Here is a 14,079-nt window from a genome sequence, read left to right on the forward strand (position 1 = left end):
TATCCCTTTGGTATGTAATATGTTGTAGTTAGCTGAAGGTACAGGTCAATAAGTAATACTGTATTTTGGCAAACCATCTAAAAATAGCAGCTGCTGCCTCAGAGCTTTTATTTTTGTAAGATACAGACTAGAAAAAATAGAAGAAAACTTTCTAAATAATGACACTATGGAGGTGTTTCCATCAGACTCTTCACAAGCAAAAGGCTCAAAATGCTTTAGTTCATATAGGTTTAAATAATATAGTGGGTTTTTTCCTACTGCCCAAATGCACTTTTCATACTATAAAATCAAAGAAATACTTCTTGCCTACCAAGGTCCCACATAATTAAATGCATTTCCAAGAGAGAACAATAACCAGACAGCATCAACTGTATACTTTCATTACCTGTTTCCACAGTGTTTTCTGTTTCTGCTGCCTCCAAGCCATCCATACTGTCTTCATCCTCCACTGCAGTTTTTCCTCTACTCCGAGGCCTGCAAAAATATGAAAGAAAAGCTCTTTTTAAACTGAAAGCAGTTTTAAAATCTTGGATAAAAAAATAAAAATTTGAAATTTTAATAATTTCATTTTGGGGAATAACTGTCAGCACTAAAATATATAACAAATAGGCTAACCCATGATCTGAGTCTTCTACAAATCAGAAGTCCCCTTCCCTTGTTTCCTGTCCTAGGTAACACTCTCAACAATGTACACTTGAACCAGAAGTTGGCTCCTCACATTCTTGATTGCTCTTACAAGAAAAGTAGAATAACAAACTTCTACTGATCACAAATACATTAAACCAGCAACATTTTTATATAGAATCATAGAATTGGCTGGGTTGGAAGGGACCTCAGAGATCATCAAGTCCAACCCTTGATCCACTCCCCCCGTGGTTCCCAGCCCATGGCACTGAGTGCCACATCCAGTCTCTTTTTAAATATCTCCAGGGATGGAGAATTCACTACTTCCCTGGGCAGCCCATTCCAATGCCTGATCACCCTCTCCAGAAAGAAATTCTTTCTAATATCCAACCTAAACCTCCCCTGGCACAACTTGAGACCCTGCCCTCTTGTCTTGCTATATGAGCAAACTCTTTGCTCTGCACAGGAGCTAAGTATAGGTAGACAAAGAGAACACAATCCAAAATCTGGTCAGTAGTTTACACTGTAAAGCAGACAGCAATCCATTCACAGCACCCTTGTTAGAAATTTCTATAGAATAATAATGAAGCTAAAGTGGTTACATAGAAACCCATACTAGTTTCACTGAAATGTATTTTGACACAAAGAATTATGAGGTGTCACCATGTGAGGACAGCACATCAAAACAAAATACCTAGCTGATTTGTTTCAATTTAACCAAGGACTGACAGAAAGCAGACAGGTTTGTGCCATCAATTCCAGCCTTTTTGTTTTATTTTGTTTTTTCCTGCCTGATTCTTCAGCAGCTAACGTGGTGGGCTGTTGAGAAGCCCAAGCATCCAGATTCCCAGCTGTTCAGCAGCCCATCTGAAAGGGAGCCAAGAGCTTGGCACCTCGCCTCCCAAATTTCCAGGCTACTTGGCAACCTGTTTGGCACGCTGACGGAAAGCCTGGGAGACCCTGGGAGCTTCATTCCATGTACACAAATTCTGAGTGGTTTAGGGCATCTCGGTGGTGCCAAAATCCCAGAGCTCCCAGGCAACCATTCACCCAACCAAAATGCCTTGAATCAGGATGCCACACGGGCCAGCACAGGGACACCCTGCTTGCCCCCCACCCCCGAACAGAAAACCACTCTGGTTCCTCTTTCATAGAGGACTCTGAAAAGTTTGAGTTTAGTTTTATGTTGGGAGGAAAAGGTGGTGGTTTGGGGTTTTTTTAAGTGATTAAATAATTCCAAAACCAGCATTTCCAGGGGTTTTTGTACAGTCTCTTTTAATACTCAAATCCATCCAAAGTATTTCCACTAAATAATATGCATCCACTAAATAATCTACAAAATAATCTCTATCGTGTAATACCTTTAGCTCTCATTGATAAAAGAGGAAGACTGTACATAGAACTGGAACCATTTTTTTGAGTCTGTATGTGTTGCTCTCCTGCTAGAAGAAGAGTGACTGTCTTGGACTATCTAACAAGATCCCTTCAAACTGTGTTGGGAACAGTTTTAAGAATTAAAATGAGGCTCAAACCAAAGCTTGATGCAAACCACTCAATTCAGAGGAGTCGGGGATGGGAGGAGAGAGCAGCAAGAAGAGATAAAAGATGAGGGACAGAAGACTTTCCTTGGCATCCCTACAAAATATTTTCAGGACAATGGTGAAAAAAAGGGGCACAAGGGATCTGTATCTTTCCTTTTGCCTGCTTATCCATAAGCAGTGACAGCACACACATAGCACAAAGCCAGTCAGCCTTCTTAGACAAGACAGAAGGCAGCATCCTCTTCAGTTATTTGACATTCTGTAAGCTCCCAGTGAAGTTTCTGAAAGCCCCCATTTCACACATACTTAAACCAGAATGAACCAGAAGAAACTCTTACACTGCTCCCTTCAGCCCACCCACCACACAGCACTCAGAGAGTTGGCTGGAAGGTGGGTAAGAGTTTTGGAAGTGGGAAGGACACAAATGTTTCTCTCAGTAGCATCTGATCACCACACGGCTTTATTCCCACCCAAAATGAAGAGCAGGGAATAGAGCAAATGCAACATCCAGTGTATTGTGTAGAACAGGCTCTTCCAGCAAGACTGAGATACAGCAAGAAAGAGGTAAGCACTCTTTGACACTCAGAAAAACAATGCAGCTGGGTAAGAAAACAAAAGCGTTTAAATATTACATTTCCTGTAATTCTTCACGACATCCCAGCACATCTGCCAAACAAAAGGATGGGAATGGAAGTAAGTGAAATCTCTTCCCTTGGTGCAGGACCACTCAAAAGCTTTACAGAACACAACCAGCTAAGAACAAGGATTATTTCTAAATCCTATCCCAATTATTCTTCTACTAACTATCAGTCTGCAATGCAAAGTTACAAGTTTTGACTAAACCAGGATTACTTTGAAATCATCACAAAGGTAAATGATAATTCTGCTTCCTCACAAGTACCTCATTTCAGTATTCTCCAACAATACCCTCTAGGTGGAGGTCACCAGATAATGAAAGATTATGATTTTTACTTAAAAGATTTACTTAAAAGATTTCTATTTACTTGTGATTTTTACCTTTTACTTTCTTAAGATTATGATGTTTACTTAATAATTTACATATGGCATTAGGTTTCCTAATAAAACTACATTTAATGTATTAAAACGCCAACGTACTACGCAAAGCCTTTTAAAACATGTATTTTAAACAAGAGCAGTATTCACTCCTTGAACTTCCTACTGTATTTTAGCAACCTATTTAACACTACAGAAAATCAGAGGTTTCAATTAATTAAACACAATGGCTTCTTTCAGCAAAAGATGCCCACATTTCATGTTTTCTTGCCACTCCCCTTTCTCAAATAGTCTGCAAAAAAACCCTTCAAAATGCTGTGCAGGTTTTAAATAAAACTGAAAAAGCAGTGGAAAAAATACCAGATTATATAATTAATTTGTTTTTGCTAGTTACATTCATTTCACAACCATCAGAAGATATTTTATGGCCTATAAATTTATGTTTTACTTAGAGAAAAAAATAATTCAAGTCACAAAACAGTGAAATATATTCTGTGCTGACAACTATAATTTAATGTTTCCACAGAAAACATCATGTGAGGTCATACAGCATACTTAATCATTACAATAAATATTTATAATAAGAATGGATTGTTTAATGCTATTTTCATTAAGCTTATACATTTTAATAGTTTTATCATTAAGCTTTTGCTTAAGCGAGAAACTGGATTTTCCCACTGACAAACCCTGTAAAATTTGTTATGTCTCCATTTGGTTATTCTGCTCCCCCTTAAATAAAGTGAGAAAAGAAACCTGTGCTCTGTTCTCCTCCTGAGACTTGACTTTTTCTTCTGAAGTTCATCCTTCTGAAGGAAGATGCAAAAAAGCTGCCAGGACAAGGCAGCAGCAGGCCCAGCTTTTGCTGCCTTAAAACAATGATGGATCAGCCAAGAGCCCCTGACTATTCCCCTTTGCTGACACAAACCCAGACTGCACTGACCCATAACTGCTACACGGAACATTTTCACCTTGGTTCTGTTATGGATTTTGAAGCTCAATCCCAAACTTTCTTATGAGGAGTGGTAACTACCTCACACTTTTACATGAGACTCCATCAGCTCACGACATCACAAATACCCAACACAGCTGAGCCACGACTCCTACAGCTTACAAACCAAGAACAAAATGTACAGGCAGAGCCTGACCAACAGGGACACTGTAAGAAAACAACAATAAATATTAATATTAACAGGCAGTGGGCTTGGTACACTGGCTGAGCTGCTGCCAAAGCTTCCACAACTGGCTTTCTCGCTTGTCTTTTTCCTACACCAGAGTTCAATTTAGAAGAAAAGACACAAAAGAACATTTTTTTATGCTTAAAAGAACAGATTCACAGAGAGAAATCTTAACATCTTCAAGTGGTTAGTTGAAAAGCACGTTCAGCATTCTGTGAAATGAAGTAAACAAAAAGACAAAACTATGCTTTTTAAATGTATATAGTACTCCAGTTGAAGATAATTATTGTCTACAATATTTTTACTCATCTTTACATCAAACTGAATCATTTATCAAAATCCTTTGTGACCTACTGCTAAATTTGTTATCAATTAGCTTTCTTAGCTAATGACTTTCATTAATCTTCACCTTTAAATACACCCTAGTAAACAAAAATCTCATTAATTCTTCTTTGTGTAGGAAACTATTTAAATTTAGCCCACGGGAAAAAGGTCCCCAGAAAAACCTTTTGCAGAGCATTAGGTATTCCTTCTGCCCTGGGTAAGCCTTGCTGAGGCTGTCCCCAAGGCCAACTTCACAGCGAGGTCACCAGGCACCAGGAATGGCTCCTGCAGAACCACATTGGAGAGCAGCAGGGATGTGAATGCTGGGAGAACATGGACCAGTGTCCTACTCAGTAATCAGATACTAACTGTTCCTTTTTTTTTTTTTTTTTTTTTTCCCTCCCCCCCCATCTCTTTGGTTTGGTTTGTGTTGTTATTTTTAAAGTCACAGCAATATCAAAGAAACCTGACAAGTACTATGCAGGTCAAAAATACATCTTGGATCTTACTCATTTTTTTCTACTAAGTGATCATTAATGAGGCCATGGGCCAACATCTCCTGGAACCACATGAAATAACAGGGACTGTCCTCAGATGCCTGTCACTGCCAGGCTGCTGGTTTATCATTACCCAGAAGTTACTGCCAGACACCAATTTCCGCGAATCCTCCCTGAGTTGCTCAGGTGGCAATTTGTTCAGATCATCCACTGAACCTGCCTTACTAACCCAGTGCATTTTGTTTCAGGCTTATGAAAATGCGTTCATAGGATCCATACAAACTACTCAAGTTTCCCCTTTTTCTTAAATGCCAGTGGTTCAGGGGAGAAACTACTTTCCTCCTTATGCTTTGCAAAGTGCTGAGCACAGTGGCCATACTAGATGTACAAAACAGGGCCAATAACCTTAAAAAGCAGTGTAACATCTGGGATACTGTGACATCCTAAACCACCACAGATGTCTTGTTAAGTGAACATCTGTCCACAGCCTTCTCCTGGAAGATGGTACAGGAATGATTTATAAAAAGGTTCAATTAGTGCTGCCATCAGCACGCCTAGGAACGAATTAATGTTCACACATCAGTTTCATGGGTGAAAGCTGTTGCAGCCTTTTCAAGAATTTATTAACAGGTGTGCAAAAGCACATGCTCCAGCTACTTCTGAACTCTAAGTCTTAAGAACAGCTGTAAAAGTTTCACTGTGCTTAAGTATAAGCTAAGATGCCCAAGGTTTAACTGGCAGCCCCACACAAAGGGAATCACAGCAAGTAAGAATAAAATTCATGGAAATATCTACAAGGAAAGGGGTTTGTTCCCCTCATCCCCAACCAAACTCAACTTTCAAATGCATTTCTAATTACTTCTAAGAGCTGAGAAATCCTACATCCATGTCTAGGTTAAATGAACAAAGCAAGGCTAGTGAGACTTTATTTCAATAGTTCTAAACACTAACAAGCCTACAACAAAAATCTTGGCATCACATTAACTCCAGCTTCTAACTGACTCTGATTTTAAAGATTCTTAAGAGGATTTTTTAATTGAGCAATCAGTAACAGGTGAAAATATTTTTTGAACTTGACCTCCACAACATCTTCTATCATACGTTATAAAAAAAGAACTCAACATGTACTTTATTTACTATTTAATTCTCATATTAGATATATTTATATTAAAGAAAGACCCTGATGTACAGAAAAGATGTGCAACAGAAACCTCACAAGTGATACAAAGGTGAAAAAAAGCTGACCTTTTAGTAATGGAGAGAAGTGAAAGACTCTAGGAAGCTGTTTTTGTGAATCAGACATTAAAATCTCATTATAAAGCTTGCTCAACCTTTCGTTTCACTACTAAAAGATCTCAGAAATATACTTGATAGTGCCTATTAGTCTTCTGGTAAAATCAAAGAAAAGAATGTATCTCCAGAAATTACAATTATTAAGCATAATAGTATTTTAATAAATAACTAGATCAAAGAGAAGTGACCCAGCTTACGTTTAAAACCAAAACATTGTGACTTCCCAACTTACATCTCCCTTAACCAGCAGCACTCTCAAAGATATTATTGATTCACTCAGCATTATTCATTCAGTCAGTCTGTAACATGTTCAGAGCTGAATTTTTTTCACATCTATATTTTATACAGTTACCACTGAAATAAAAATAATAAAAAAAAATTATAGCCTTTGAGATCAAGGATGTCTGAGAAAAAGCTTAAAAAGAACCCAGCCTCCGCTCGACAGTTCTTATCTAAACTTTTCCAGTACTCCCCTGTGAAAGGGAGATTTGTCAAAGATTTCCTACACTACTCAAAGAAATGCAAATAAGAGCCTTTTAAAGATTATTTGTACTGAATGTTGTAGATGCCTCTTCACTTTTGTTCTAGAGTACAGCCAGTGCTGACAAAAAGTAAGATAATGTACGAGGAACCGAGTGATGAATGCAGAGCTCTTGAAGTAAAAGGAGATTGCCCTGAAAGAGGTTTTGAGGAAAATATCGTGTGTCAAAACAAATTTGCTCTGCACAGTTCTAACAACAATTTAAAGGTCAAATGAATTAGTACTTTTAAGGAAATGGGAAGTTTGGGCTGTCTATATTTTCAACTTCAATTGCTCTTGCACAGCTACCTGCACTACATGGGCTCTCAGGCCAATACCGGAGCAAAATTATTTTCCATGAGAGACAGAGAAAAGGCAAATAGCATGAACTGCCAGCAGGCACCGGTCAGAACTGTCTACCCAAATCCAAGAGGCATAATTACTGTAACAGGAATGTCATCTCACTGTTGGAAAATCTTAATCTCAACTCAATTTTGCAGAAGGCCACCAGACCGAGGAGCCTGAAGCTACGCTCTGCAGGGTGATGGGGTTGGTATGGCCAAAGTACCCATATTCAGCATTTTCTCTGCTCTCCCCTGAAGTCATAGTTGTTCAGTTTGAGGCTGGAACTGATTTTTTGAATGATAAAGCATAGAAAGACTATCCCAGCTGAAACAGAGCTTTGCTAACAAAACCATGAAATCTTCTTTCCAGCTTTGCCACCCAACTGGGAACACCCATTGGAGTTGGGGAGGGTCACAGCAGCCAAAGATCAAACTAGGAGGATTCATGATTGGAAACAGTCACAAGCAGATAAAATAATAAACTCTTGAGACCAGAGAGTGCCCATGGAGTCATAGCTCTGCTACAGCCAGTTACAAGTCAAAATACTGAGGCTAGGGATACTACACTGCAATGTACTTCTGCATACCTTCTTATGACACTGGGTGAGAAAATCCAAGTTTGATGTTAAAAGCATGAAACCAGGATGCCTGACCTACAAGTATGGACTGTTCAGATTTGGAGACATTTCAAATAACAGCATGAGAAAACATAAAAAAGGGTTTCAGATCTTCCAGCTTTCTTTTTACATTTCAAACCGTTTATACACCTAAAAATGCTGTAAGCAAGAATTACTTTTAGTGAAATATCTGTCACATTAACTCAGCAATACACAGCATCAAAAATTGCTTCAGGTTCTTATTTCTCAAGAACTACCTTCCCACTGAAAGAAGCCCCAGTGTCTGACTTGCAGTTTATAGTTTTAGTTCTGTAACACAAAACACATTACATACCCACCTGAACCATTATAAACATTTCAGAATTACATTAAAAAGAACTCTGATGCAATTACAACCTTCCAACACATTATATATTTGTGCACCTTTTACATGTTATTACCAATTTTACCATATTTTACATGTTATTACCAATGCACTTAGCCACATTCACTAACAAAATGATGCAAAACAAGATACCAGAATTTCAGCACTTACACTATTTTTTAAAACCCTTTCTGGAACCAAATTAGACAAATCTTTGGGAGCACCTGCAGCTACAAGCAGAGCCATCTGTACATTTCCAAGCCCAGCTAGTTCTGTGTATCTGTCCATCTGTACAACCATTGGTAATGGCTGTACTCTTACGATTCCTCTGGACAAGAGTTCACGTGAGGCTCTTTGATGAATTTGCTAAACAACATTTATCAAGACCACTGAATGATTTCACATGTTCTGTTTTAACAGGCAAGGAGGATGAAATGGCAGTGACAGCAGCTGAGAGACCACTGGCATTGTCAGAAACACAAATCACCCATCCTTCATCTGAGTTTCACATGTGCACCTACATCATCAAACACTGTAATTGTAATTTCTCTTTCCTGTAAGTAAACAAAACAGCACCAAAATATGCTACTGCATCACACGTGGTCTTTTGATGGCTAGCAAAGGCATCCATTTGCATCACAACTCAAGATTTGTTTCTCCATGACTACAGTGTTGGGGAGTTTTAACTTCTCCAATCATTTGGCAGCCATGATGCCTAACATTTTGTACTGACAACATGGCCTTTTGCAAGAATCCAGATTTATCCAGCCCCTTGCTTTTTCCTACACTGCAGGGTTTGCCATCTACTCTCTCCTGAATAAAGGTGGCAGTACAATGGTAAAGACTGCAGTTCCCAGGTCTGTTGATTTCAGGATCTTGTACATAAAATTCAGCAGATTTGAGTCATCATGCATGAGAAACAGCTGCCAAGTACTTGGAACTTGGTGGAAGTTTTGGTCTCTGTGAACAGATTTTTGTAAATTTAGCACCATTAATTAAGAGTAATTTTAAAAGATTTCCTTTTGAAACTCTGCAGCCTGCCAGAGTCTTACCACAGTAAGATTGTGGAGATTCTTTCAAAATGCATTTGTCTTCTTATGTTAAATGTTTTCCCTGGATATCTGAAGTGCAGGTGCAGACTGTGCTGCCTGCTGTAAGACCCAGACACACACAGTGCAGGTATTTAAATGACTGAATTACCTACTGCCAAAGTTTTTTGGGTAAAAACTGGTTTTGTACCCAGCAAGTACAATCTGTATAAAAGGATGATAAGCTCTAACCATTGCTTCTATTGGTTGTTAATTCAGTTAGGATAATAAAATAAAATAATGCAAATATTCTTAGCTACTACATCAATTTTGTTCAAGAGAAGCTGAATCCTGCTTGCATTACATCATTTTGAGATGTTTCCAGATCCTGCATCTATCAAAATGCATCAGTCTACTCAGAGCATCTCATGCTTTCTCATCGAACAAAGCTCAGTATCTTCTGTCTCAAATCAATTTTACTCATGTCTTCAAAAATAATATCTAACACAAGTCTTTTTGTAGGTTATATGGAAAATAACTCCAGTCATTCTTATGTTCTTGAAATATTCCTGATGCCAGTAGCACAAATACCACTAATATCACATAAAAATTTCACCTAGCTTTCCCTTGGATGGGTGTTACAGGATTTTCTGAGGTATTTGTCCATCCTCCTATTTCACTTGAGTCTGTTTATAAAAGTCAACAATCAACTTACCACAGCAGAGCTGGTGTATTTCCCTCTTACTTTCTCCTATATGTACTTAAGCTTAAACTAGAAGGATCAGGACAGGAAAGGGACAGCAGTACCCAAAGTAACATAAATAATGTGCTTTTATGCAAGATGCTGACCTGGAAGATAGTAGGTAAAATCTTCTTAATAAGAAATAATTGACAGCATGTCAGAAAAGTAGTTCTTACATGTAAACTACAGTTTGTCATTACCAATCTAAAATTGATTTAGACAAGATAAAAAAACAACAGAAACAAATGTCATATCACCACATAGCTTTTCCATCTGTTAGCACCCTTAGTGCTCCTTATAAAGAAATGCATTTTTATTCCAGATAATGTCAACAAGCATTATGAAATATTTTTATTTCAGTTAAACCACTAAACCTAAGAAAGCCAAAGGGAGAAACACAAGATCAACTTGCTAATTAAAAATCCATTGAAACTTATTCAGGTGGCTTGGAAAACCTCAGAAGAATAAAAATAAATCTCAGAAGAAAATGGGCAAGGTAATCAGATGGGTGTCAGTGTACATTTATAATATACAGAAATTGGTTTTACCTTTAACCAAATTGTTTTCAAACTGGAACTAAATCTTCTAAAAGACAGATAATAGAAGCTATTTTTATACCAGAGTAAATAAAACTCTGGAAATACTATTGTGAAATATAAACAGCAATAAAAATAGCATAATAAGCAATGCTCCAAAGTGAAGCCACAACTAATACAAGTCTTCAAACAGGTGTAAAAGCTTCTGAATATAAGACAGATCAATCTCTAGGGACATGGATAAGGTATAAATGCTGCATTCTGCTAACAAAACTGTCCAACACTTTTTTCTCATCCCTGAAGAAGATTCTGTGGACCTGGAGACACAAATTTGCCTTCTGACAATTACAAATAGGTTACAAATAGTAACAATAATATAATTATACTAGAGAATGTTCAGAGGACTTTGAAATTAGCATCTTTATTTGAGACAATAATAATTGCCATACACCAGTGTTCTCAAAATTTCACCACTTTTTTATTTGAGATCACTGTGAGCAATACCAAACTACTTGCTCTATTTTTCTGTCTGTCCTCTGCCCACTAAGACTAAATACATAAATACACAGTATCCATTTAGAATTGTTATTCCCTCATTTCTTTAATTTACCTTTTTTTCATATTTTTTTTTCTTTAAGGGCATGTTAATAAATATATGAGTTTCCAGCACTTGATGCTAAAGGAGTTCTACTACCTGATCATCTCTCCTTGACCCCCCCCCAGCATCAGATGAGCTCAGGCTGTGACAGAAGTGCTACCAAAGGAATGATCTATTGCTCAGCAATCGTCATACGATACAGGTCAGAGTTATAAACAAAATTGTATCAGTGTCACAGGATAGGGACATGTATCCAGCAAGCCTTGTTACAGCAGCTACTACAATGGAAGGCATCCAAGAGAACCAACTGATACCACCAGGTCAAGTTCCTCTGAAGGCATCACCCAAGGACACCCAAGCAGTAAGTTTACTCCATTTACTGCCCTGCAAGTTGCAGAAGGTCCTCAAGTTCTGAGACTTCTCTCCAGTTCCAAAGATCTCCTCACTTTAAACAGGCAAGGAAATGTGGTTTTATGGCAACAGGAAATTAGTTCTCAACATTTTATGTCTCAGGATGCAGAAAAATGCCAAAATGTTAAAGATTCAAATGTGTTAACCTATAGACATAGAAATAATGCCAAAACAGATGCTAAGAGGGAACACTGATTCAACTTATACCCAGCAAAATGCAACCAATTTTCTTCCTTATCAGGTATCCTATTTCATTTGATATGGGTCTAGTTTTTTGGGAAGCAACAAGGGAGAAGACCCATAACAGGGAAGAGTTGCTAGAGAAGGAGAGGGAGCAAAGCAACTGAAGCTGCTTTTGGTGGTAATGTCAGCAATGCTATCTAAAATTATTTGGAAATTACAATCTGCATCACTTTCCAAAGCCATCAGAAAAATAAATAATGAAGATAATCAGAAATCATACTGAATCTGATTTACAGTGGGACTATTTGTATATTTACCTAATCTTTTCTGAGCATAGACCTTCTGGAATGACAGCTTCTTAGATATTTATACTTTTATTTCAGCTTGCTTTCTACATATACACATATGCTTCTAATTAACATTTACAGCATGAGAACTCAAGCTCTACTTACCAGACCACACAGCCTCAAAAATTTTCTTAATCAAGCCTTTCATAAGTACCTTCAGGTACCAATAGCTGGCAGAGCAGCTTTGTAGCTGCAGTACTTGCAACCACTGGTGAAGCCAACGCTGCTAAAGGAAGCATGAATGGTGAGGTGTAACTCAGAGTGGCCCCAAGGCTGCTCAGATTTACCCAAGTACTGCCTTGGTAACACAACAGGACAGAACAGGGCTCACAGTTTGGCCACACAAATTTCAGCAGCAAAACCATTGTTTTGCTACTTACTTCTGCATAATTTTTTTCTTTGGTTTTATTTTTGTGCACTGAAATGACCCCTTAAAGTATCTGAAAGCCTTCACAATGACAAAAGAATTACAACTGAGGCACACTGTGTCCTCAGAATCTTAAAAAAGTTAGTATTTTGCAATCAATATATTAAAGATTTTGTGTGAAAAGGAAGCTTTGACCATGATGAACATTTAATACACAATCCATGAAAAAGCTGCTAAAGAAAGTGCTATCAAAACAGAAGCATGACTGCTTATAGACTTGCTGGATATAATGACAATTATTATCCATGCAAGCCTAATATCCATAAATTTCACTCAGTAATGGCAAATGATTGAAGCTCATCTTTCCATAAGGTATTCACTTTGTCATTAGCTCCTCCTCATGAAGTGGTGCTCATATCCTACATGAACTTGTCTGGTTTCAGTTTTCAGCCACTGGCTCTTGTGCCTTTTCCTCTTACATTAGGGAACCCTAAGAACACAATATTTTCTCTGCAGGAGATATTACCCACTGTAATCAAGTTCCTACTTAGTTTTAGGGTTTGGTTTCCCCACTGTTCTGCAATCTAACAGACTGAGCACCTTTACCTTTCTCACCACAGCAATTTTCTCCAAGGTGTCTAAAACCTTTGGTCTGCTTTATGACTGTTTATCAACATTGGGGTCTTTCAGTTGTGGATATCTGAATCACATTAAAATGGCAGCAGCCAACCTCACAAGCTCTGCAATAAACAGAGCTTCAGGACACAGACACAAACATCCCACACTCTCAATCTCTTTCCAGAAATGCTCCTTTCCAGACTGTAGCTCCCTTCCTACACCCTCTGCATGGTGACACCATCCCTCTTCTTATTCTGAAGAGAATTTTGCCTCTTCACTTCCCATTTCTGCCTCTTCTCTATGCCATCCACATAAATCCATATGCAGATTTCAACAACAGTTATTTTTATTCATATTGACCAGTACCAGACTTTACTGCTTAAGGACAGCCCAAAAACCCAAAGCAAGGCAATGACAGTTCCCAAAGACAACAAAGTGCTTTTCTAGCCAGCCCTTAACCCAGTTACTGCAGGCTTTATTCCACTGAATAATTCAAGCACATAATTTTAATCAGAATATAAACCAGTCAGGACCAGCATCTTGAAAGAAATCCATTTGGATTACATGTTTATAGAAACTAAGATAAATGATCACATCAGAGGACATAATATCTACATCAACGGCAGCTTTTAAAATTCACAGTAGAGAAAATATAGAATTGAAAGAAAAAACCCCACCAAAACTAAGAGTTCCTGCCTCTAAAGAATATAGCAAATAGAATTATTTCCAAAATAAAGAGCTAGAAACCATCAGTTCTCCACACCTTTTAATTTTTTGCATATTTAACCATCCAGACATGTACTAAAGCCATCCTGGCAGCAAGGAACACACTCTCTCAAAAAGTCACACCTTTCACACACTCTTGATTTCAGTGGGAACCACGGGACCTCACCACCTCACAGAAGTGAACACCACATACTTCGACACACTTTGTGG

At 38.0% G+C, this 14,079-nt stretch overlaps 1 protein-coding gene across 14 annotated transcripts in view; it reads right to left on the reverse strand.

Moving 5' to 3' along the window:
* Positions 1-14,079, reverse strand: part of KMT2C (lysine methyltransferase 2C) — a 198,959-nt gene that overhangs the window by 148,886 nt on the left and 35,994 nt on the right. For all 14 annotated transcript variants that reach the window (XM_030444333.1, XM_030444332.1, XM_030444343.1 and 11 more), the window contains one exon: positions 386-474. In XM_030444333.1, coding sequence (XP_030300193.1) covers positions 386-474 — 89 coding nt within the window. The remainder of the gene's footprint in view (positions 1-385; positions 475-14,079) is intronic.

Source organism: Calypte anna, chromosome 2, assembly GCF_003957555.1.
Source record: "Calypte anna isolate BGI_N300 chromosome 2, bCalAnn1_v1.p, whole genome shotgun sequence".
Taxonomy (NCBI): Eukaryota; Metazoa; Chordata; class Aves; order Apodiformes; family Trochilidae; genus Calypte; species Calypte anna.